This window comes from Toxotes jaculatrix, chromosome 18, assembly GCF_017976425.1.
Source record: "Toxotes jaculatrix isolate fToxJac2 chromosome 18, fToxJac2.pri, whole genome shotgun sequence".
NCBI lineage: Eukaryota > Metazoa > Chordata > Actinopteri > Toxotidae > Toxotes > Toxotes jaculatrix.
Window position 1 is genome coordinate 6,677,870 of NC_054411.1, and position 26,878 is coordinate 6,704,747.

Below are 26,878 nucleotides of genomic sequence, written 5' to 3' on the forward strand. Positions count from 1 at the left end.
TTTGAAAAGGGGGTTAATCTCTCTTTCTTTCATGAAGAAACCTCAATCTTACAGTGACCAGCATGTCTCATATGATGCAGCGGCTGAAGCAATAAATTGAATTAAATAAACCCATTAGTTACAGCAGCTACCTTCTCACCTCGGCCCAGATACACTTTCATGGTAAGTTGGTCCTTTATAAAGACCAGAGGACACAGCTTAAGACTGTGATGGCAAAGTGACCTTGAGTCAAAACACAGAAAGCATGTCCTTGTTCATTACTCAAATCAATTAAGACAGCCTGTTTGCTGCACAGCACAGCCCCAGTGTGTTCTGTAGGTGTTAAAAAGTAAATGTATGCTCATTCAAAAATCAATTCATACTTAGGATTCTGCCTCCTCCTGTCTTGTAGACATGAAACAAACCAGAGGTCGATTAGAGAAGAAAGCGACTATTGGGAGATTCACCCTGAGAGTACTTAAAATGCATGTGAATGAATAACCAGATGCTGTTCACATTCCTTATGAAAAAAGAGCCAGAAATAAGTCAAGGATCCTGATCCAACAACCTGCAAGCAGACTGGTGTGTTTTTCCAGTTTTGTTCCTGACAGACTACTCTAAATGTTGTCTGATGACTTTATATTTATATGTGTTGAATATATTTTTCCTGTGTCTGTGAATGACATTTGGAAATATAGAAAACAACCATCCAATAACAAGCCTTCTTTATTCATTCATTCATTCATTGTCTTTAGATTTTTAGAGACATCTTGTGTCTGAAAGTTGTTGCTCCTTAGTCACTGCAGACAAACGTTAAAAGGCTAACCAAGGTTAGAAAAAGGTCAAAAGCTGTGAATCAATACTTTATTTTACTGAGAGACTAGAGGTGGTTAGATGTAGCAATCAAATCGCTCTTTTTTGAGTTTGATAACATAACCGTGGTTACAGCGTTTGCCACAGTATAGTTCTTGTTGATAGCTACAGTTGTGCTTTTGGCAAAGGTTCTCAAATACTTCAGCTTCTTATAAAATTATAAAAATACATCAAGTCACATGTCTTTGGTAGTTAGTAATGTAAAAAACTAAAACATTTCTCAATTTGTGTTAAAGTCTGCTTGCATACATATCCCAGGTGTGGCGAAATGGGGGGGGGGTTACTACAACATCCAACTAAGAGCAACACCAAAAAGCCAGACAACGCCACCTTGGGAATTTCACCCAAGGAAATGGTTACAAGCAACCATACCAACTACAAGGCACTCAGGTTCGTAATACAACGGAGCGGAGACGTGGGTCCAGGACAATAATCAAAAGATACACTTTATTGCACAGTCTTCTTTAAACACTATAAAACACCATTCATACCAAGGACGTGAGAGAAATAGGGGACCATATCAGGGCTGAGGCTTATCCCAAAATTATATACAAAATCACCCCAGCCACACAAGACAGCCACACACACACGTAGTGAAGGGAAACCAGGACCAGCACACAAAAGGGAGGGCGACACCACCACTCAACACCTCGACCATCACAACCTTCGGCTCTCAGCGACTGAAAAGGTGACCAGGAGATAAAATTAGTGGGGTCACACTCAACACAAGCAAAACAACCAATAAACAAAAAACAACCCCAAAAAAAGAATAAACCAATGCTTATAGCACAGGTGGCTATAAATTAACTGAAAACACAAATACTAAGGATATCAATTACCAAACATAACATAAAATTGTTAATCCAAGAAACAATTTTGCGTCGCACACCTGCGCAGCCCGACGGCAGCAACGCCAGAGCGCCCAAGCGGCCAGCGGAACCACAACGGAGAAAGCGCCAGAAACACCCCAGTAAGGCAAAGCGGCAGGATTTTGTGCTCCGTGCTGAACAAACCAGACAGCAAATAACCCTCTGTATTAAACAAAAGGAAGCTAAACTAACCAAACGATATATAGAGGGCACATGCAGGTTAAATACATTAAACCCCCCGGCGTACGTACCGACCAGGCTACGTCTGCTTACCTGAGAGAAGAGGCGAGGTGTCCACTGGGCAACAGTAGAGGCTAGCAGCAACCCGCGGCTAATTTGCGGCACTGGGAATGAACCCACGAACCGTGCACGTCGGAAGAGGGCCTGCACCAGCGACGACAGAAGGGAAAGGAAGCGGACGACCAGGAAGTGGGGGGCCTCTGAGCCAGAAGCAAGAGAGCGTCAAGATGACCACAGGTCTCTCAAGTTTTGAATGCGGGCAAGCGTGACATCCCCCCAAAAGCATTGTAAGCGTGTGATAATCACGTGATAACAATGCTTTTTTTCATTGGTTGTTGCGTTATCTTAGCCCGCCCCTTTCCTTTTTTGATTGACAGGTAACTGACAGGCTCGACTCGTGCAGACGTGCTTGATTCCCCCCGGTTCCATAGCAACGACGCACCAGAGAAATCTACCGGTATTTTTTTTCAGCGTGAGAAATACAACTTGTGGCGCAAGTGCGTGACAAAAGACCGAAAAGCGTGACTGTCACGCTCAATGCGTGAGACTTGAGAGCCCTGTGGCCACAGCACCCTTTTATAGAGTGCCCTCAAGTGGCGATAGGCTAAAAAGGACTGAGGTAAACAAGACTGGGCACACTCACGCACACTTTTAATTTATGAATCTGACTGTGATTTTTTTTGTATTGCATTTTTTTCGCACTCTAAGTCACTTCAAAAATACCACAGTGGAGTAAGTTGTATATTTTGGTGTATGCTACTTTGGTAAACATGGTTTATGAATGTTGGCTTTATAAAAACAGAATGAAAAGAGAGCCCAAACTTAATTCTCCCCATTAACCCTGGGGCAGCCCTAATGCTGTATTATGAGAGGCATTTCAATTAAAGGTGTTACCACTTTTTCCCTTTGTCTGCAGCACAATTCATTGCTGATTTCATTGTGTGTGTTTATGTGGTGCATTACACACAATATATCACACGTATCAAGGGCCCCACAAGGGAAGAGTTGCCTTCATGGTTGAGAGCAGGTAACAGCCTTATTAGAAAGGCCGAACACGTCGACTCTCTTCTAAATCTCTAACGCCAATAATCCAAATTATCCAGGAAAAACAATCACCTCCTGTTACAGCAATTAGCAATTAGCATAATCCCTAAACCCGTCCTTTTGCATTTCACTGGCTTAATCCAAGTCTCAGGGGAGTTTGGCAAATGCCACAGCTTGTGTTAATGACTTCCAACATACCAAACACACTGAGAGTGGTAGTGGCTGAGACACCAGCAATATGTTTCATCAGTCATGAAATCAGGACTTTACTGACTGATTGAAGATTTCCTCTTCAAAGTGCCACTTGGTCCATCACGGCAACATGTCTACTGTACTGTGAGTAAGATGTGTGCTGAATGCAGTTTACACATCTAATACTGAGCTCATACATTGTTTCACACTGTGCTAAAATTATTCTAACGGAATACCCCATGGTGATTTGAAGGAAAGAAAGAGCATGAATAAGTAAACAACATAAAGCGATGAGAAACTTCAAAGGCGATGGGACAATCACAGCAAACAAGATCCTGGAAGCCAATGAATGTGTTTGTCTTTGTTTGTGACAGTGACTCAGGGGTGTAAACAGAGGAATTAGCTCACACCTCCGGAGTCTCAACACATCACACAGCCATAATTGAATTAAGTCTGTCAGGTTGTTGCTGAACTGTAGATGTTATAAGGAGCACGAGATGTATTTGGCTGCAAAGATCACCTCTATAAATGGTCCTAACTTTTTGTTTTCATCAAATCCTTAAAAAAGAGGGTAATTGGTTAAAAAAAAAAAAAAAGAGAATCCTGAAAAATCGCTGGAATTGCATCTATGTTTAGCAGCATGCTAATTTCAGCGCTTTGACAAAATGGCCAAGGCTTTTCTTGGTGGGGAAAAAAAAACCCATATGCTGCATATTGCTGCATATATCTACTGCGTAATGGTCATATGATAAGGCTGCCTACACTAGAGGGAAAAGCCAACATTCTTTTATTCTCCCCATCCCTCAGCATAGCATACTACAGAAGCACCAATCAGCTCATGGACACACATTTGAAACACACTCCCAGCAGTCTCCCTGTATCTTGGCTCCATGACCATTCCTGTCAGGGTTTTCCCTTTGACTGAACAAATGCATCAGCTTGTGTCATGAGACCACATCCCTCGCAGCCAATAAGGAGTATGAGCAGCGCAAGTGCTCCAGGAGATGTGGAAGGAAAATTGGAATCTTGACAAGTATGATTGACATGCGTATTTGTCCCAAGGTAGTCTTATTTGCAGAGATTTAAAGACGTCTGTAAACCAGCATTCTGCCGAAGAGAATCATTGTTCCTCCAGACTAGAAGCACATCACGGCAATTCTGTTGCATGCAAATAATCTTTTGGGAGAGATGAATCCCTTTGAGCATAAAATGACTTCAGCTTATACTTTATTTTGAGTCCAAAATAAATTATTTAACAGATGAAGCTATGTCTCTCATTTTCAGACAATCTGTCCATGTTGTGGAACAAAAACACAAGCCTAAGTCCTCCCTTCTATCCCAGCCACAACAGAGGAAAAGGCTGCTCTGAATTTTATCAGGCTCTTTTGATGGACACAAAAATAAAATGGATATGAGCCTTGATGGCGAACCATAACCCACGGCCACTTCATAGCAATGAAAGGGGAAAAAACAGTGAATTAAATTCTAACCATAAGTAAAATAGACTTCCACTTGAAAGCATCAGAGTGTAGCTACAGCAGGGCAAGAGAAAGAGATGAATGTGTGTGTGAGAGAGGAGGAATGCACATGAATTCTGAGCAGGACCAAAGGCAGGATGAAATTGGCTATACCCATTAACTGCTCAAGAGTTTTTTTTTCCTCCATATGCAAAAAGGATAGAGCAGTATTACCTCTTCCATAATTCTCATGTTACAATACAGATCGCTAGAATAAGATCAAACCAGCCTGTAATCCTGAAATGGAATGAAAAAAGGAGGCTCTATTCAGCCAAAACAAAACATCAGTGAAAGGAAAAACCTCCTGAAAGGTAATTCAGCACTGTGCTCTACTGTACAGTATGTGTTGATCCATCGTATTGGGATATTTGCTGCAGAAAATATGAAAAAAAAAAAAAAATCAGGAAAAATAAACCTGAAGAGAAGTGTTGTAATGGCTGAACTAATTAGCTGTGCTGAGATAGATAGCTTTGTGGCTGTGCTTGTTGAAATTAAAATCTACAGAGTACTACAAAAGAAAGTTTTCACCTGAGATTTAAAGAATTTAAAGCCTGATGATGTTAATACATTCTACAAACTTAGGCTATGTGCAGAATGGAGTAGTTTCCTAGTTAGTGCCGGCTGTAGCTTCACATTGACCATATACATGAAAGGGCTGCAAATCTTTCCATCTCATTCTTGACAGGAAAGCAAATAGTATTTCCCAAAATGCTGAACAGACCTGACTCTGAATAATGTTAACATTAAATCTAACATGAAACATTCTAAAATTATTACCATTGTTTTAAAATACTGTCCTCGAATGGATGTCCAACCTAAGGCACCCACGTGTCTAGAAAATGATTGAACCAGTTTCCACTGAATATATTAACACATAAAAATATACAGTCCACACAATTCACGATATATGTAATTTGATACAATCGTTTATAACATGTTTGCATATGAAAGACCTTTACCAATGGAACTAAAATGACATCAAGTGTAAAATATGTGAATGTGTAGTTTCACTTTTCAGATTGCACAGGCACTCACTGGTACTCCACCATTACACTTGACAATCAGCTGTATGTTTGATAATCAGAGAGGAGGGCCTTTACACAATAAGAAGTCATTTCTCACTCATGGGGTAGATGGCTTCATTGAATTGTTGATTCAATAGGGTGGATAGGTATAACACTGAAGTGTAGTAGGCCTACTGTTCAATGCATTGATTTGGTTGGTGTGTGTGTGTGTGTGTGTGTGAGGTAGAGAACGAGGAAAAGGCTGCCCTTTCTAGTTGTAGGATATAATGAGTAATTTCCCTGTGCTATGCTGCATCTAAAGAGATTTTCAAACAAGAAATAAACATGATTGCTCCTGTGGTAACTGCAACCTCACAGCTCCACCATGCCTGGGAGTTTAATCAAGTGGAAAGAGGGTGGGCAATGAGAAAGACCTAACCGAAGCGGTCCACTCTCTTGACAGCGCAGGGGTATGCTGCTAATTAAAAAGTTTAATTCCACAACTGCAGCACTGGCATCAGAGTACTCAGAGGTGCGTCCTTGTGAGTCTTGGCGCCGTCTTATCAGGCGTAGGCAGATTCTACCATGTTGGGAAGGCGCAGGACAGGGAGGCACTGCAGCAGCACACAGGCCCAGCTGGAAGGCATGGCATCCTGCCTACTCCGGGATCTGGCCCACCTTGCTCTTTCCCATATCCCCACTGAGTGGAGTCGCAGGCTCCCAGTAAGGTGGCAAGAGTCAGGGGCTAAGCTGCCCATGGAGCAGCTGAGAGAGGGAAAGCAGGGCTAAACAAGGGATAAACGCTGGATTTAGACTTTCTGCTGCTGGGCTCGGCAGTGGATCCATGTCTCCATTACACAAGTCCTGTCACTGGGTCCCGTTTTACAACTGGAGGTTGCAGGTACACTAAAGCCTGTGCTGCAGTGCACACTGTTCCCTCAATTTCCTACATCAGATGAATCAGGCATGGTACACTGGCACTGCCTCCAAGAAGCGACTTTAATACGTCAAACAAAAAAAAAAAGAAGAAAAAAAAGAGAGACACATGACTTTCACATTGAAAGCGCAAAGAAAGGATCCATTGCTTTGATAAGGTGAGATGAGGAGTGAACACACTCTATTGTATGGCCTTGGTTTAGGTAAAAGTTTTGTAGCTGTGTAGGATCTATTGATTAGAGCACACTGCAACTCACACAAAGACAAAAGTCCTTGGAAATGGCAAGTCCCATTCTGTGGCATCCTTTTAAAAGGCCACATCTTATGAAGCATCAAGAAAAGATGACTGAAAAGCAGACAGCAACAAAAGCAAAATAGGTTCAGAGTATGCTGGAATAAAAACAATGTCTGCTGGGACTAATCACCACAGAGCTGGAAGCTATCACTGATTCGTTTCTCAGCACAGGGACGCAGCCCTGAAAGGGTATAAACACTGCTTCCAAAGATTTATAGGCACATCCCCTCAGCTTTTATTGCATTGGGGGTTAAAGTGTCATTTTAATAACACAGAGATATTAGAGTTTGCAAACCTCTGTAATACTTTGGTTCGGGTTCACAGTTAGCTGATTTATCCTATGTTTAAACATTTTTCAGTGGATACACCGGAAACGGTGTGCACACGCAAACCTTTGCTTAACTGGTGATTTGCTCACATGTTCACCAGAGTTATCTAAATTTCAGGTGACGACCACAATCCTCTCAGATTAGTTTTTAACTGCAGTTTGCAAATCTCTTTTTGTTTGCTAATGCGGGATGAAAGTCATGCAACTACTTCAAACTAAACTTATTTATATTACAACCTGCTGTTGCTTCGTCTTTTTCTCCTTAAAATATGCTTTTAATTTAGTGCTGCCAAGTCCCGACGGAGGGGCTATGATTTTGATAAATGATGTATTCACCTCATAAACAGGTGAGCTTGGAAATAAATCCTTTTACACTGGGTCAGATCCATGCAGTCTGTGGTGAAACTCAGTGTTACAGAAGCAGGCAGCTGTTGTGTGTTAGCAGTAGTCTGACAGAGCGATAAGTTATTCAGGACAGCTACCAGTGGTTTCATATGCAGGATCTACACTCTTGTTACCTTGGAGAATATTCTCTTAGTGGCAGTTATTTGATGAATTACAGTATATAAATCTATTCTTTATCCTGTTAATTCTTATAGCCTAATGAGAAACTTTATGAGTGAGGCATTATTTATAGCTTTTGGATAATTATTGTGGGACTGGACACTGTGTAAAACTTTTAAAAAGCTTGTTCACGCACAGAGAAACAACTCATTTTAGTGAATTTAAAAAGCAGTAAAGATGATTTTATTTCAAGCACAAAATGTGTAATTTGTGTCAGTGATGCCTCCTCTATGTCTTACGTTGCTGTTGCATGTCCTGCATAACACAGTTCTTTAGCTCAGATTTGTTGTACATGGTGGAGTCTGACTTTTTTCCATGTGGGATTGTTTTCAGGAAGTGGATGTCTGAAAGTAGGTATTGTAAGTTACAGGGTATCATGGCACGAGAGGTGTGGGTTGCCACACGTGCACACTCACACACACACACACAAACATGCAGGCACACACACCAGAAGAACAATGACACAGAGACAGAGTTGCTTGCAATTTTAAGAGATGTGTTTCACAGCCATATTGATTTTTGATGAATTTCACACAGAATTGGTTCGGATCTGTGGTTCTGTGTCGATGCAGCTGTATCTCTGACTCTTGTATCGATTTTTTGTTAGGTATCATCTCAACTTTGCACCCCGGCAGATATGGATACTGGACGTACCGAAGCCTAAAGTTAGAATATCAACATATATAGTACAAAATGCACTTTTCTTTACCTTGAATCTTTGCTTTTTGACCCTAAAGTCCAAAGATGTTTGAGGACATATTCATGCTCCTGCATTTAAAATTACTGAACATATTATATATTTATTACATACTTCCATTATTCCATAGCATATTTCTCAACACAATTACTCTGTACCAGGTTTTTTTCAGTGTGAAGGAAGCTATTCTTATTCCTTTTGAAAAGACTGATACAACTGTTCCTACTTTGCTGCTCGTCCAGTTCACACATCAGTGCAGAGCAGAATTCCAGTGAGCCTCAATAGACGAGAAACCTCATTCCTCCCGCTTTATTATTTGATCTGGTCACACGTGCTTTTCAGCTGGAATTAATCTAAAACGGACAGTCTGACACTTTTCAAAATGGTTTTATTTCTAACAAGGTGGAAGGCTGACACTGCCACTGCTGATCTGCCAATTAACTCAAATTTGAAAGTGCAAAGTGCAAGATAAATATATATATTCCTAATTTGTAATGTAATCATTTAATTATTTTTTAAATACTGCTCTGTCAACAAGATTCTACTGTAAATCAACTGACCACTACCATCACTACCATTATTGTTCATACATAAAGTTTTTCAGACAGCAGTTCAGAATTTCATTTCTTTATTTTGTTAGTTTTTTGGGGGTTTTTTTTGCCTTCTATATTCCTTCTAGGCCATTGCTCCTTTAAAGCCCTATTTGTTAACACTAATTTAAACACCATTTGTTTGGCATTTTGCAGAAATGCCGAAAATACCAAGCAGTCAACCTTACTAATAAGCCCTCATTAGGCCGGTCCCTAACTAGTGTGAATTCCTGCTGAGAATGCTCACCCACAAAAGGAATAGATCTTCATGTATGACCGCTAATCAATTACAGTCTTTAGCACAGTTTTTGAGACACATTATGTTTCCACTAATGTGTATGAAAATTGGCAAAGAGCTGCAGTAACAGTTGCTGTATTGGTCATCATGCATCAAATGTTTCCTATTCGAGGATGGGCGTTTGCACCAGGTTGAGCCATGCTCAAGAGAACAGATAAGTTAAATCCTTGTGGTGGTGGCTCATCCTCTTTACTCAGAAATAGAGGCAACATTAGAAGTGCCAATTGGCTGATAAAAGTCCTCTGTGTATGGTAATGATGGCTCTACATTGCTAATTGCTTGTTCAAGTAAGCCCAAAACACACTGGAGAAACTGTCCAAGAGTGCTAAAAACAGGAAGGCAGCACCAATCACCCATCTGGGCCTGTCCATCGAGGCTCATACTAAACCCACTCTACACCTGGAATCCTGATGTGAATTTATCATGTGTGCTGGATTTGTGCAAAAAGGTTTATGGACGTGGAGCTCTGCGTCTGCACGGGAAGCCACAACCAGAAGTGATTGCTGTGAGACATTTCTGAACAAATCTAAAAACAAGCAGACCATCTTGTGCAGAAAATCTAAAAGTCTGAATGCATTGTTTCTCCTCAGGAATGGAAAACTTTCAGCCTTTATTATATATATTTTAATCTTAGTGGTTTGAGAGTTACTTACCAGCAGCTAAAGGTGTCAGTAATTGATCGGTTTTTCACTATGGAATGTTTGTAACATATACACATATACTGTTATTTTTTTTAAGGTATCCATCCATGTAAATAGCAGGAAGAGCAACCGAAGCACATAAGCAAGATTCAAACCTCCCAAAAAATTTTTTTGTTGCATTTTTGAGAAAATCAATGGCAGTGGCTATCAGTGGCAAAGGCTCCAGGCAAGGAGGATCTTTAATTCACAGCACAACACTCAACCGAACTTTCCTTCATCCTGCTTTCTTTCCTCCAGAGCATCACCAAAAAGAAAAAAACAAAGTAATCCCCCAACAAATACAAACAACAACCCTAACACAACCACGCAATCCCAGTTATTCGAAAATATCCCTAACCCTGAATGTGTGTAGAATATATTGTAAAGGACAATTATCTCCAGTCAATAAAAAACCTTTGGTGCAACAACACAAAAACGTCTTTGGGTGTACTGTATTGAGAAATACTGCTCAGGTATTTGAGTACATGTAAGCACATACATGATGCCTTTGGGTTACATTCCCCGTAGTCTATCCGCCAAAATGTCAAGCGGGTATTACTAAAAATTTATGAATCGCACCGTATTAGATTACTGGTCTCACTCAACTACACCAATGTCAAATGGTTGCAAACATCTGTAACTGATCATAATTTCACTTCCATTAAGTACACATTAGCCAGAGCATCACAGACAGAAGACAGCGATGCAGTAAAATGCATCATTTAGAAACAAACAAAAACCAAATGTGGTCTGAATGAATTTTCTGGTATCAGAAATAGTGGCTCAGTTCCATTTAACCTTTCACTTTGACCATGAAAACAAGCAGAAATATTGCCTCGGTGTGTCCTCCCAACTGGTGCAAAATGTTGCCTGTGTGTTTCTTTCATCCCTGAACGCACCACTCTGAGGTGAGCATTATACACAGGACAATGACAGATATAAAATTAGGCCTCCTTTAGGGATTTGTTTGGCTCAGGGGCCCTAAAACACACGAGCACACTTATTATTATTTATGTAAGCATGTCATCCTCCTGTCTAATGAGCCTTTCACCGTAAGCGTAATGAAACAGCTTGCATTAACACAGGCTAAATGAACAGCCGAGAGCTCCCGTGTCTATGCAGCAAGATGAAAGCAGATGCTCCGCAACCCAAACATCGGCGTAACAGACCCGGTTCTACGGAGAAACAGAAGGGACTTTGAGTCAGCGTCATTCTCACCAGCTCATTGACTCCATTAGAAAATCTTAAATTCCCCTGGTCAAACATCATTATGTGAGAACAACGCCTAACTGAGCCATGACCAACTGACCATGAATGAACCCTCAAATTGATTTTTCCCCCCATAAACGTGGCAATGATAAACAGGTTCTTCTCTGGTTAATAAACCTGGACTCAAAGTGAATGTCAACCATCACACACACATGAAAGGTGGTGTAGACAATTCACGCTCCTTTGAGAACCAGCTGCAAAGCAGAGACCAACGGTAATTGAGAAAATACAGTACTAAACGGCACTGTTACGTGTTCAATTATCTGCTATTTAAATAAAGGAGGTGCTCTGGAAGGTGATGGGTTTAAAGTGCTGTTGAAAAGCAGAAGAAACTACTGACCAACCTGTGAAATTAAAACAGAGTAAACTCCAGAAAAAAAAAACTTTACTAATTCTCCTTTAAATACCAACATATACAACATAATATATATAGTCCAATATCTATCACACAAACACAAAATATACCCTATAGAAAAATTATTTCCATGTGTTTTTATTTTGTCAGCATGACTCTGCATCTGTGTATGTGAGTGTGTATGAGAGTGTAAAAGATACTGAGCAATAATTAACTGAATAATGATCCAAATTCCATCAGTCAATGTCAAACACAGCATCTAGAAATTACCAACATCAGTTATGTGATATAAACATCCAGTGACTGTTGTCTCGCAGTGTACTGTGTATTTCATTTTTTACCAGTGGATGAAGGACCCAGCCTGAGGCACATAACTTTGTCTAAAAGGTCAAATTAAATATGCACAATAAAATGTCATATTGGTATAGAGACACAAAAACTTCAGACATAAAAATATTATTATTATTATTGATAATAATAATAATAATAATAATAGAGTTACACTCCTTTGCGTGTTTGCGCCACTAAAGGTCTGAGCTTCAACTTTTTGAGTGACAGAACATCACTTGACATATAACAGACACACCTATGGTACAGTGTAATTCTCTTTTCTGAAAAGAACTGCTGTTTAAGATCACTGTGCATCTTCAAACAGCTTTCAGTACATCAAACACAGACCTTACAATTTAGAAAGGGATGCTATCAAATGAAAACTACAAGATTATAAAACTCACTTCACTCATTTGACTGTTGTGCATGATAAGTAAAATGATCACAGTCTGTTAATGGACCATGTCAGAGTTTTATCATTTACCAAATATAATGTGTGTATCACTGCTACTGTAACCACCTGCCAAAGCTGCTTTGTGAATTATTTGTGCCACAATTTCATCATTGCCTCCCATTCAAGTCGCTGTATATGAGAATCAACTTGAATTAGAGATATTAAAAAAAAAAAAGACATGTACAAATAGTTTTTGTTTAGTCTTTTTCATTTTGGTTTAGTAAAACAGCTGAAAATGCAGACTAATTTTAAAAAGTTTGCATGGCCACGCAACAGTACATTAACTTTGACAAGCTTAAGGGCAGAAATGATGTTCACTCTGATGGATTACCTGTCTCAAACACGTTTCAAGTCTCTGTCTGTTAGAAGTTGATTTTCGAACCTTACAGAAATCAAAGTGTTGCTGGAAAGCACTAAAAACACTTCAACAGACGAAAACACCGTGGCATGCCTTGGAAAATGGTACACAGAAAAGTAAAGCACGCATGATTTGTGGTAAATCTCGCTTAAACATGCACACAACAGGATCGCAGTCTTCAGATAACTAGATCAGACTGAAATGGCAACTCACCTGTACCAGTCCAGACCCTTCTCGTAGTTCCTGTCAAAGAAATGTGGCTCATTTCCAACGGCTCTGACGTCCGGGTGCACCCTGAGAGCCTCCAGCAGGGCTCTGGTCCCCCCTTTCTTCACCCCGATGATGATGGCTTGGGGAAGTTTCTTTTCTCCGTAATCCGAGGTGCAGTTCATCCTGAGTTCGCTGTCCGTGGTGCTGAATTCCTGGTGCTCCCTCTCCAGCGCGGTGGTGTGATACGCCGCCGCCGCCGATTTAGTTGGAGACGCCTGAGTCCTAATCCACTCCACTGTCCTTTGTTCGGCCTCAGCATGATCCTTTACTGTGGAAACCGCGGTGGTTCTCTCGGCCTCGGTGAATTCGTTAAAGCCCTGTGAAGCGGAATAAAGTTTCTCCCTCAATGTCACAAAAGTTGTCTCTTCCGTCACCAGCCTCCCTTGATACACGTAGTTCTCTTGCAGAGGGAACTGCAGCGAGTTGTAGCAGCTCATCAAGCTATAGAACAAGTAGGTGACAGAGAGGGAGAGGGTGAACATGAATAAGATTTTCCGGGGCACTTTAGAGGTGAAAACCGAAGTGCTGGACCAAAATGCCATCTCTGATAGCAGTGATCCTCTCAAAGAAGTGGCCAGACATGTTTCCACCCCGAGTCTTGCATTGACAAAATCAACGGCAATAATCAGTCACTATCAGCGCTGCTCCAGCTACAAAAGCGTGAAGCTGGACCAAACCAACCTAATCCGACCAGATCGCATATTTATAAGGATAGAGGGGAAATAGATCGTTAAAATTCCGGAAGAATATCGCGTCCTTTTTCTTGAGTATCGATTTCTTATTCCAAAGCTGACAGACAATGTCACAATTTATTGGACTGAACTTGCAGATTTGAGAGGCTGGAGGTCTGGCGTCCTTCCAAATGAGCAGCCTGGCTTGAACTGGACAGAGTATGATGGACGAAATCCTGACATTTTAAGAAGAGGGTCAAAGGAAAACAGAAGAGAGAAAGGAAAAAAGAAAAAAGAAAACGAACAGTAGTGTCTTTAAAGTGGGCTTCTTCTCATTAGCCGCTCAGCCCGAAGTCCAGTCCAGTCGGCGACACAAGAGTGAATTCACATCCATCCAGGCAACCTACAAATCCAAAGAATCTTTCCAACGAGAGACGAATGAGCGCACAATCCCTTACGCTTCTCTCTGTTTACTTTTGTGTGTAAAAAAAAAACAAAAAACAGCAGCCTTTGCACAAAGGCATCCACTCTTCCCACTGACTACCAGGCTGCTGCTCGCCGTCCTTGCGCCTTCTCACATTGGTAGGGTCCTAAGATGTGCGCATCGGCTGTGTGAGCTCATCTGAACTGAAGCACTGTGGAGCCACACAGCACAACTAGTGTGTACACCCACTTTTCCCTCTATCAATGCACGAGTAGAGCTATGAACGTCAGATTTCCAAATCTGAGATAGTTGTGTGGAGGGCTGCTTCTCCCCATTCCTGTGACTGCTTAGGGAGCTGGGAATCACATAGCTGGAATACGTGAGAGCTTATTGCGTCGTGAAATGTTTCATACTGTGTAAAGTTTCACGATAAAACTCCATCTCGAATATTATTTTGATAGAGATTACATTTTACAGAAAGCTCATGTCTGCACCCTGCTGGTTTTCTGTGGAGCATTACATAAGTTAATTTACAAAGAAGAGAAAAATAAGTTTATCCTGATGAATGTAAAAGCAGATTATATGAATCAAACTGGATAATGAGCGACAGTGTGTTTTGAATTAAAATGAAGGGTCATGGTGGCAGTTAATTCTCTACACAATTCTGAACGCAAGAGAGCACATGCAGAAAACAATCCTGTGTTCTGCATTATGCTGAGGATGGGGATGCCGCTTAGACGTATTATACACTGAATTTATTATACATGGGTGCAGACTATAATTACTGATGAGAATATTCACTAGACCTTAACTTGTACACTTTGTTGCAGCAATATGAGGATTTAAAATTGCATGCCACTGAAATGTCTCCTTGTATTAGAGAATCTCATTCATCACGCACCTCCAACACACCAGGAGAGCCAGCGTCACACTAAGTACTGGGTCACAAGTAATTTGCAATGCCTCACTCTCGGAACAGTGAGACACTGTTATATTTAAAGTTCTGTGTTTGAAATATAGCAAATGTTCAATGTACATGTGGTTTGACCAGATCTGTCTTTTCCAACTGCCTGTAGCTGGTTTGGCAGGCAAACCAGGAATGACACATAGTCATTTTATTATGAGTGTTGCAGTGTTACTAAAGCACAACAATTTAGCAAGGTAGCCCTTTTGCATTCAGCCAGTACATTTCCACAGAATAAGAAAATCTATGTCATGCAATGAGTTACCAATACCAAGAGAAAATACAACTTCCCAGTGCTGCTTTTTTTCTACCAATAGTTCAGTTTTTTTTTAACCCAGTGGAAATAAACCATTTTTCTTAAGTAACCATGCATGTTGATCTAAGAGCCAGGAGACAGTTGTGAGTACTTTATGTAGGGTCTCTTTCACAATAACTAACTGAACAAATCAATTCAGTACTTTTATTACTTTTATACAGTACTATTTATTTTTATGGTCAAATATGAGTTATGCTTTCGGAAGTGAGATGCAAATGTCTAATAGACAGTATCACTAATGTATTCTTTGATGAAAACATGATCGACAACACACTTTGAATACCTGCATGGATCTTGTTTTTGTTTTTTGTTTTTTTTGTTTTTTTGACTTCTTGTCCGATGATTGATTTCAAACATTAAGTTATTGGCAAATCAGACCAGTACATAAGCAATGCAGGTGATTGGGTGAGGGGGAGGAAAGCGTGGACAAGTGTTTGGAGCACAATGGTTACTGGGTGTTTGGCAGTCAAGAGTGCGTAGGAGAGCTCAATGGGTTTGTTGAAATTGTTGTATTCGTAAATTGCCACTCGGAGAAGCAGAGAGCTCTCTAACACGAACTGCCCTGTTTGTAAATTCCCAACGTTATCAGACTTCCTACCTGCCTAACAGTCACCCTGCGAGAGATTTCTGAGCATGCTCAGACATTGTGGCTGTGGAGCAGTTGCAACAGAACGTTTCAGTGTTAACAACACAAGTGAAGTGGTATTAAGATGCCTGCTGCTGCTCAGTGCTGACAATAAACTGTCATCAGAGCAAAAGAGAAAATATATTGACCTGTTTTATCTTCCCTTTGTTGTGTCTGTTATCTGAGCCATTCATAAATTGCTCAGACACTGTCTGTCCCTGCGGAAGCTGAGTGCTCAGATTGTGTCTATTTGCATTTAGAAAATAAGCAGTCACTCAGGAAAATTTACTTCAGTCAAGTTTAGTTTAAGTCCACACAGCTGTTCTGTTAAATAGACAGTCTGCTGGTTGTGTAAAAAGGCCACTATCGAAAGACATTTCCTACCTTACCTGCTGGCAACAGGTCTTCACAGGGTTTAAGACAAGCTAAATAATCCCAAATGTTACAGCTCAAGTTAACCAACAGTAATTTACTCACACCAGGAGATTAAAAATTACTCCCCCATCTCCTTGTTTCATGCAGCCATGGCACAAGCTAACCACTCTAGTCACAGTCTGCCAGCACATGTTCATTGTTCATCAGGATGAGACTCTGAGCCGCACACAGCACAGTGGCCCTCTCTGCAGCTCGCATTAACATTCACCTTGTGTCTAGATTGTATTCTGATATGAATTATCCATATTACATTTACACCTGGAATTAAAAATGGGTCTGAGCTACCCAATGTGTCTGCAGTTCCACTGCAATCATGATTTTCAAACCTGACAATATCCACGCAGTTAATGCCAAATTATTCATCTAATTTGTATTAAATATCATCTCACAGGCTGAATCTGCTTCACTCTCAGGCAATACATGTGTACACCTCATATGCACATACAACACGTGGTCTGCAATGTTACAGTGCAGTCTTTTTTTCTTTGTTTGTATATTACAAAGAAAAAGTCAAATTTGATCCACAGTGTTCAGTGGAACCACAAGTGAATAGACAATATCAAAATAATGTATTCTCTCATGTGTGCCTTCTTTCAAATATTCTTAATATGATTGTGTTGTTTTGTTTGTTTGTTTGTTTTTTCAGGGCTTTTAGTATTCAAAATCTAAACCAGAGTTTTTATGCCAGTTGTTGGTGTTTGGTGCATTGTTCTTTGGCAGGGTGTACAGAGGAAGTAGCCTGGAGGCAGTTAACACAGATGAGGTTAAGAACTAGACTGCATCTTATACAACATCACTGCCATCACTGCTATGGGGAACTAATGTGGCCACAGAGCTCCTTCAATGTCTGGCTCAGCATCACAAGGTGCAGAATGAAAGATTGTTAATAAATAAATAAATAAAATAAAGTAAATCTGTCCAAATTTCATTTCTAAGATGCACCACATGCAATTCCTGTGCTGTCAATGCAAAATACCCATCAGGGCCCTTTAACTTCCTCAATATGGTTACAGCTCAGGAGCTGCTGCATCACCTTGAGATTTGGGTCTTCTAATATGAAATGACCTGATTCTGAACTCTGCCACAGCCTGAGCCTGTCGCTGGAGCTGAGATGAACGGCCATTGTGGGGAGGTTCTGGCAGGTACAGCTGTCTCGACTGTAACTGTGCTCAGTGTAATTTAAGTCAGAGTGCATTGGCCAGTACCACACCCTGTTGCTCCACTGCGGCTGACAGCAGAGATGGTTTATCAGGCTGCAATTAGACAGAAGATGACAGAATGGATACAAGTGCCCATCCCTCCATCAGTTTGAATTGAGTACTGAGGGACCACGAACAATTACACACTTTACAAAATACCATGAATGGGACAGTTTGTAGTAAATGCAGTACAGTCAACACACAAAGTTACAGTGAATCAATATTTATATGACCAATCAATTTATTGCAGAACTTCTGAATGAGTAGACAGACTCATAGACCACAAAGGCATGATAGAGTACCTTAGATAATAATTAGTAATAATAATAATAATAATGATAAAAATAACTATTTGAATACATGAACCTGGGCAGCACTGTCCACTGTATAGTGCTGGCTCAGGTTCAGTAGAATCTACAGTTTTGTTGTGTTCATTTAATGAAGATAACAAAATTCATGAGGAAAATGCCTTCGAGTGATACTTGAAGGCATTTTCCTCATGAATTTATTTGAAGAATTTCTCTGCAGGAAGATTGGAAAAAGAAAGATCTCTTATATTGGGCCACAAGAAGAATGACTGCTAAAAGATGTTATGAGATTTTTTGAATTTTTTATGCACAACATCATTGCACAGGAACACAGGAAGAATGAATTTCTATCAAAACACTAAACCGGAGCACCATATTTATGGTGACAAACCACCTTTACATTCACCAGCCCAATTAGAAATGTGAGAGTCCCATGCTTTATTTCTGGACCTGGCAAATGCATTTGGATCAGTATCACAGAAACCTCTTTGGAAAGCATGTGGTTTTTGTTAGCATACCAAATATAATCAGAAATCTGGTTAATGCATATGTGAAGGCAAGCTGAACAACAAAATGAGCCAAGCAAAGACTTGAATTCCATGTATCCAGAGACCCAAAGCCTCGGGCCCTGGATGTAAACAAAACCTGGGATGTATAAACACAAACTCAGTGTGCAAATATGCCTCCCGCTCTGCAGATGTACACCATGGGCATGTACTCTACGGTTTGATGGGTATTTTGTTGTGCTGAATGACAAATAAAAATAAAGACAGTTTGGTCAGTAAAAGCAATCCCAAAGTTTTTGATGTTAATATATATAATTGTTTAAAAAAAAAGTAACACCTTTTATCTGGATATATTGTTGGGTAAAAAGTGATCCCAACTACTTAATGCCTTAATCAAGATGCTTGTTTGTTTGTTTGTTTGTTTTGTGTTGTATATATAAATTGGAACTAATAGAGATAATACAATTCATGTAACTTTTTTCCTATTCATACTCTTACACATTTGTCTTCTCTCAACAGAGTCAAGTTTGGTTGAGATAGTCAAGTCAGTTGTGCAGTTATTGATTAGCTAACAAGTCAGCAGGGCTCTTTGAATTGTGGGATACAACATGCTTGTTGTAAATAATTTAGTGAGTAATGAGTAATGGTAGTGAGGGAATTGGAGGAAAATGGAAGTGGACTAGAGATGCACAGTGGTTTGAGCCCATAACACCAAGCTAAAACCTTGGATTTAGTGGCATGCTTAGGTCATCACCCATTAAATAACCACCTGATCTAAATGTTTTCAACATTATGAAGAGGCTTTCTCTTGTACTGGTCCATCCAGCATGAGCTCATATCACTCTAAGGACTTTGGATCTGCCTCCATTTAATTAAGAGGGTCAGCTCCTATTGATTGATTTTAATTCAGTCACCCAAAAAATGGTAAGTCAGGGGAGATGAGCTACCGTTCCTTCATCAACATGTTATGGTGCAAGTTTAATCCAAACAGAGAATAAAAGTGCCGGAAGGATGAAACTGAAGAAGAAAATACTGTGACTGTTATACAATACATTTGCAGTCCTGAGAATTCCTGAAAATTAGAGCTTTACCATAATAATAATAAAGTTGTAATATCTGTTCCTTCACTGAAATAACCGCCATTATTGTATAAATATGAGCAATAAGGTGCAGTGACAGCTTTGGCACACTTTGTGCCATATAATGACAGAATTTGGCAAGAAGGAGGATTTAGACATTATGCTGGCTTTTCTTTTTTTTTTGGTCCTGGTTCTTCTTCAAATTTAGTGTTGCAGTCTTTGACAAAAATACTTTGCTTTGACACATTTTAGACACATCTAAGCAAATGAATATGTCAAAAACAGTGCTTTTTTTTTTTTTCAGGAGAAGCCAAATGTGATCCACATATGATCTGCCTTACAGTCAACAGAGATTTGAATGGTTAGAATTGCTGCTCTGAGTTTTGTGCATTTTTGTTGACAGGGTGGAATGAGGTGACAGAGAAACTGAAGGCTAAAAAGGGAAAAACTAGGACATTTGAAGTAATAACAATTTAGTGCTAATTGTCGGAGCTGGCATCTATTGATTTAGTTAGCTATTAAGCTTGTTCCTATGCAATATACAATTTTCCTTGGTTGTGATTTATAGCAACAATCATTTACACTGATGAGATAATTTTGTAAATTAGGAAAAATTGTGTGTTCCTGGTGTGTGCTCCGGTCTTCTTTGGTCATTCTTTACAAACACTTATATATAAAGACAAATCCTCTGATCTTGCACTAAATAAAAACTGGAGCATGAGTTTCACAGAACATGCACATATTCCAGACTGGACAGTTACACTGTCGACTGTAGTGATTCTTGAATTGCTGAAAAAAAAAACTCCTTGAGTGAGCTGATCAAAGCCCAATAAGTTATCTGTCACTTTAGCCTGTTATTGTTGCTAGAAAGCTCTTTTTCAATTGCTGCACTTTCCAGTGCCACTCAGCAGGGTCAGCTGTCAGAATGACTAATTGATGCTGGGATTGACAGTATTGATTTGTTTGTTCCAACATTACAGATCTCAGTGGAGATGTGTAAAATTGGTATCCCAATTCAAGAGCTGCCTTCTTCAAGATTAGCATTTCCAAAACCAAATACATCACAACAGGTCGACAAGCACTTTTATGGGGTTGCTAATATAGAAATTATCATTAATTACACAACATTGAACAGTTATTTATTTACTGTTGTAACAAATATATGTTTGTTTTTTAGTTCTGTACAGATGATAGTTATAAAAGACTTAATTTTTTGGACTATGATCTGATTCACTATCAGATTCAAAATGCAGATTACTGTTTTTCATCTTCTTTTGGTGTTAATTAACCCAGTAGTTGTTGCACTGCAACGTCGGAAAAAGTCTATTAGTCGATGGCCAAACCGGGGGGAACAAACAAATGGCCTCTGTTTTGAATGGCATCCGTGATTCTCATCGCGCTTTGCTGAGGCTGTATTGTCTTCCCTCTTTTTAAATGGTGTGGAGAGTCGATGGTGAGGTGAAATGATAGATACTAGCCTTTACTTGATCAATAATTCTGCTTCCCTCCAATGTTGACCAGGCTGCCACACCGAGGACTAATTAGATGATAAAAAGTGATGGATGTGTATTAAATTCAGATGGCCCTTAAGAGAACTCCTTTGGGCTTTGTCCCATTCCCAGCTGACCTTTCGGATCCCAACTTTATTGTATGCGGATGCAGTTATATCAATTTGTGAGATGTTTGTGATGCAGCAATTGGCTTGTGTTGCATTGATTCACTAAAAAAAGAAGATAGATAGATAGATAGATAGATAGATAGATAGATAGATAGATTGATAGATAGATAGACAGACAGACAGATAGACAGACAGATAGATAGATAGATGACATGGAGATAAACTTTGAAAAGGAACAATGGGTCTTTTTTCACATCCCACCCAAATGAATATAACAAAGCATAAATCCCTATTGATCCTCATTTCAAAACTTGACATAATGAGATTTCACAAATTTGCTCCCAGATAAGTCACAGTGGCTTTGCTGCAAGAAAAGGGACAATTTATCCCTACCGGAGTTTGTTGTGCCAGAGAATCCAATAACCTCTATGAATGGGTCATATGTTCAATAGTATCCTATGAGGAAATGAGGACCAGTGGACCATTACTGGAGGCAAAATGAAGAAGGTGTAAATCAAGGCGGCGTGGAGTTCATACGGATCAGGTACTCCCCATAGGATCAGTGAGAGGCAACTAGCACGCCCTTCCACAGTAACTGTAGAATATATTAAAACAGACCTTTTCACTGTCAAGGTAACTGCCGAGATGCCAAAATTTTTCAAATCTGGAGAGTCTTCTAGCAAAATAGTCTTACTCCTCCTCACAGGGGCAAAAAGCAAGATTTCTTTTCTCCAACAGCACAAAGTGACCAATACTCTGTTTTGGAGCAAAAACTAATTTCAAGACTCTTCCAATCTCCTCCTCTTCTACTCTCCACACATTCTCTGCTGCTCAGTGACAATGGCTAAAACACCTTCTTCTCAAGCCAAAGAGGTAAACCCAAAACAATGCTGCCGTTCATGTGTTTTACAGCCTTTTACATGTGAAGATATCAACTATTTTAATATGACCTTGAAAGGAAAAGAACTTTGTAGACGTGGTTGTCACTGGTTTGGAGGTTGGTGTCTACATCTTTCTTTGTAATGTCTACTCAAATACTTTGCAGAGGATTTGGCGTTTTTCTCCTTTTTCCTCAAATTGTTTACTCATGCGTTTTGATCAAATCCTCTTTTTTTTTTTTACTCATCCTCCCTTTGTGCCAGTGTGCTATCTTTAGGGTGTTGATGTTAGACTGACGCAACACTTGGCCTGCTGTGCTTTTTTTCTTTAAACATGTCAGAGCATAGCCAAATAATGGGGTACAGTTAGAGCAATGGTGAAAATGTTTCTGTTGGAAGCATCATCACAGAAAAAGGAACATCTTGAAAGGGTTTCTTTTAGAGCTGGCCTAAAAATAATTTTTCTCTAATGACCTATCAGTAGAGATTGTCTTAAATTGATGACATCCATTTGCCCTTTCCACAGCTTGTGCTTTGGAAGTCAGTCCCAGCTATAATGTCCTCCACGGAGCTGCTGTAAAGGCACACTTTTCCCAAGGCGTTAAAGTGCCGCTCAGACTAGAGCTGTGTGGAGCGAACTGCCTGTGGACCGCAGGCCTTCTCCTGAGTCGTTGTTCCTGAGTTAGCAAGACGTCCCCCGGTGCCTGCCAGGTGTGGCTCCCTCAGCATAATTAAGGTGGGATCTGCCAGGGTCTCTGGGCCAGGGTCATTCATCAACTGGATCACCCGCAAGATTAATGTGCACTTGCTGCAGCGCTCCAATGGATTGCTGCCACTTGCTGAGATCATTAGCGTTGGCCTCCATATGACTGCAGAGGGCTCCACTCAGTGGATGGGGAGATTTGCAGCTTTGCATACTAAATGAATAGTCCATCATTGCCTAATTAAGGGATTATTGGAGACACTTGTGTCCAGTCCCCCGGACAGTAAACCATAACTGAAGGGCAAACTAGATAGATTAGCTCCACCTGCTTAGTAGCAAAGTGCAAAGTAATGAAACTGCTGACAAAAGTAAGCTCAAAGGAGAACGAGGAGGGAGTGCGTCATTAAACAGCAAAGGGATCCCAAAGGGACTCACATACCCTGTTTAATAACTCACAGTTTTTACAGCATAAGGAGTCAAGATTGCAACATTTCACCATTCAAGCACAGTTTAGTTAAAGACACAGAGTTTAAAAGTTACCTTCCATCACACAGTAGAAATCTTTAGAAAGCATTAATACTATACCAATCTGAAAACTGCAAAGCAAAAAAAACATTATTAACACTTAGCAGCTGCGTGGCAAGTTCAGCAATTTATTAACAGACTGTTTCAGTACCTTTTTTTCAATTTTATAATTAAAAAGCTAATGGAAAGCCTAATAGAAAGAAGGGTGTGCACTACCATTGAATTATACAGTTAGGTTCTATTATCTTATGTTTAATAGCACTGATTATTAGAATTAGATTATTAGAACAGCCCTCTGGAGTCCCCCCCCCTTTCTGTTATTAAGATCTAAATTTAAATAAACCAAATTTAAATGCAATAACTGATGTGTCTTCAGGCACAGCAGAAAGAAGATGTGACCAAGACATTACCCTTTCAGTCGATTTGGCAAATTTATTAACAAACAGTTGCTTATTTACAAAGACAGCAGTTACAGAGCACCATTATCATTCATTTGGAGTCTTGTTTGTGTATTTAGCATGCTGGATGTCCACATTTCTTCACCATCCATTTATTTATCTCACATTGCTGCGGTACCATGCTGAGCAACACTAGTGTGCCTTATTTTGTTTGCTGAAGGTAGCTGCCAATGGCTTTATATGGGCAGGTTAATGAGAGCTGGGAGACTCAGCTGTCTCTCTACATGTGGCCTGGTAAACCCAAATAGCTGAAAGCAGCCAGAACCTGCATAGTGCTGGTGAGTTGGGTGTTAGTTATGACTTGGCTCACTACTACATTTTATTCAGTGGCGATATAAATCACTACTGCTCAAATGTTAATATTACATCATAATAATTTGGCAGGCACTTTTGGCTAAAGATACTTAAAAATGTGCAGTAAATGTATCGAACCTCCAACGCAACTAGATTTCATCAAAATTATAAAATTATAATTTTCTGCAATAACACACTTGCATAGCAAATCTAACGTAAATCTGAATGTGCCAAAATGGCCAAAAGAATCAAGCCTCCACTTGTTGTGTAAACCATTATACAGTTTCACATTGAGAGGCGAGGGTGGAGGTGGGGGTTTGGGGGGGGTTGAGCACGGCTTTTCTGGCTGTAAGCCTCCCTGTATATGAGGCTTGTTTTTCATTGACTGTGTCAGGAATCAAGAGGGCTAATCCCTCAGAGACTTCAGATGAAAGTTTCAAAAGAAATAATGAAAGGCATACTGCCTGAGGGTGCATATCAGGGTGAACGTACAGCAAGCTGGAGAGAACAGCAGCGGCGCACGACAAGCAAAGGAAGAACATAGCAGCTTCCCTTGCTGCCACCCCCACCAGTCTAACTATAAATCACATATTCTGTCTCCAAGACATAAACAAATATGCAGCAGAGCACATCAGCAACTTGGCACAGCATGAGTACTTACAAAACGTAACATTTTGCAGCTTGTACTTTTAAAATATCTGAATGATCCATAAAAATGACTAGGGACTTTATAAAAGGAACACGAGACCACTGTTTTTTCCTATTGGCTTTGTATCAGAATGTCTTCTCCCAGTTTTAAGAAATCTTCCAATGAGGAGCATTTGCATATTTTGTGACTAAGATATAAGTAATTATAAGAAATTGCTCTATATGATACAAAGCCATTGAATCAGATTTGGCAGCTATGTTTGGAAAAGGTCCTCTCTGTGTGGTTGTGTGTTTGTGTGTGGTTTTGTGTGTGTTTGCATTTATTTTTCTGTGCCTGTGTGGGTGCATGGGTGAGTGCCATGTGGAATCTATCCACATTGTTAGGTAGGTAGATATGAAATTTAAAGACTCTTGGCTTCACACTTTGGGAAAAATAAAACAATGTGCAGAAATGTGTCAGAGATTGTATATGATTTATAATTTCCCTATCAAAACAACCAATCTTCCTCTGTTAAATTGATAAATACCAGAGTCTCAAAAGCTGGGTGAATAGATGGACCTGTTGAACAAATCTTCCCTTCCTCCATTCACACCTCATCACCTCAGTATGGCTGTGGCACTGTTACACCTGTTAGCTGACTCTTTTGTTAATGCACACCATCTGTAGACTTGCAACAGGCCACAGAGTCATTTGGGCTGCAGAGTAACTGCATGTGATTCTTTACTAAACTGACTCTTGGTTCATTTCTAGGTTGACATTCATGCAGGTGGGAATGACACCATATGTCTTGTTCATTCCTTTGAGTTAAAACGACTCACCGAGAGATAAGTCAGTATAAGACGTTACCACTTGTGCTTCGCCACCGCTTCCAGTTGGCTTTATGATGTGTTTCACAAACAAATCATTCTCGTGCCCTTAACTCCTGCAGCAGATGAGACATGTAGACTCTGACTCGAGGGCTTGAGACGCATAGAGTGTGCACCATACCTCTGAAATGGCCAAATTAGAATGCCATACTGTTCGCGAACCATGTGCAGTGAATGGAGAACACCCCTAATAGTGCTGGCAGAGAAATGCATCTGCATTCTGCTGGTCATGCATATGTAAATCTCTTTTCCTCCTCCACATAGTAATGATTTGTGGGTAGGGCCAGGCAACTTGGCCAATAACCCTTGCAATTATTAATGTGCAAATAAGATTTTTTTTTTTTTTTTTTGAAAGATGATGGTAAGTCCAAACTGATCTCACTTCATACAATGAGATCAGTTTGGCTGTTCGTAATGGTTGATATCACTGCTGCCAGCCACAGGCAGAGTAGGCAAGTCACAGTATTCATGGAAATGTAAACCATCACTCATAATTGACTTCCTTACAAACATCTATTCAGCTTGGCTTAGATTACGTTATAATTATTGCAGACGCAGTAATTAAATCAGCGGTAAACCCTCAGCCTTGTTCATACTTCAGCAATTACAACTTAAATTCCTGTTTTTATGGCAAAGGAGATGAACACTACATTCTGTTCACTCCATATAACTTACCTTCAGCACACAGCCAGCTTGTAAAGCACAATGGTAATCATGCTTCCCGGTGGGAAGAGGTGCAGTGTGATTTGACCACACTGCACCTCTTCCCACCGGGAAGAGGTGCAGTGTGGTCAAATCAGCTGCTTCTACCTGACAGACTGGCACAATATTATATATATTAATTCATGGTTCAGGCAATAAAGCCTTCTGACTCTGGTGATCCACCTTTACTGTAGCACCACAGTGAAGCTGACATTTGTGGTTTTGAGTGAAATGTCTCAGTCACTACTGGATGGTTTATTATATGATTATACTGATAATCCAGTCCAGTGTCTGTTGATATAGTTCGATGGAAAATTCAGGATGCGACTGCCACAGAAGTGACATGTGCTCTGATCTGTTTAAATGTGGCCATGACATTGTTTTCTGAAAGACAGAGGCCCAGATCAGCGGTGAGGAGCACTGCTCATTTTCATTCACAGAAAGAATAGTGGAGGCAGCTGTCTCTGATTCTCTACCTGATTTACCAATAACTGACATGCAGAGCGGGTTTCCACA

The 26,878-nt window shown here is 40.2% G+C and overlaps 1 protein-coding gene across 1 annotated transcript in view; it reads right to left on the reverse strand.

Moving 5' to 3' along the window:
• The window catches only part of hs3st4 (heparan sulfate (glucosamine) 3-O-sulfotransferase 4), a 69,742-nt gene extending 56,058 nt beyond the window's left edge, over positions 1-13,684 (reverse strand). Inside the window, exon 1 of the mRNA XM_041062840.1 lies at positions 13,086-13,684. Within this exon, the coding sequence (XP_040918774.1) occupies positions 13,086-13,684 (599 nt within the window). The remainder of the gene's footprint in view (positions 1-13,085) is intronic.
• Between the last annotated feature and the right edge of the window lie 13,194 nt (positions 13,685-26,878).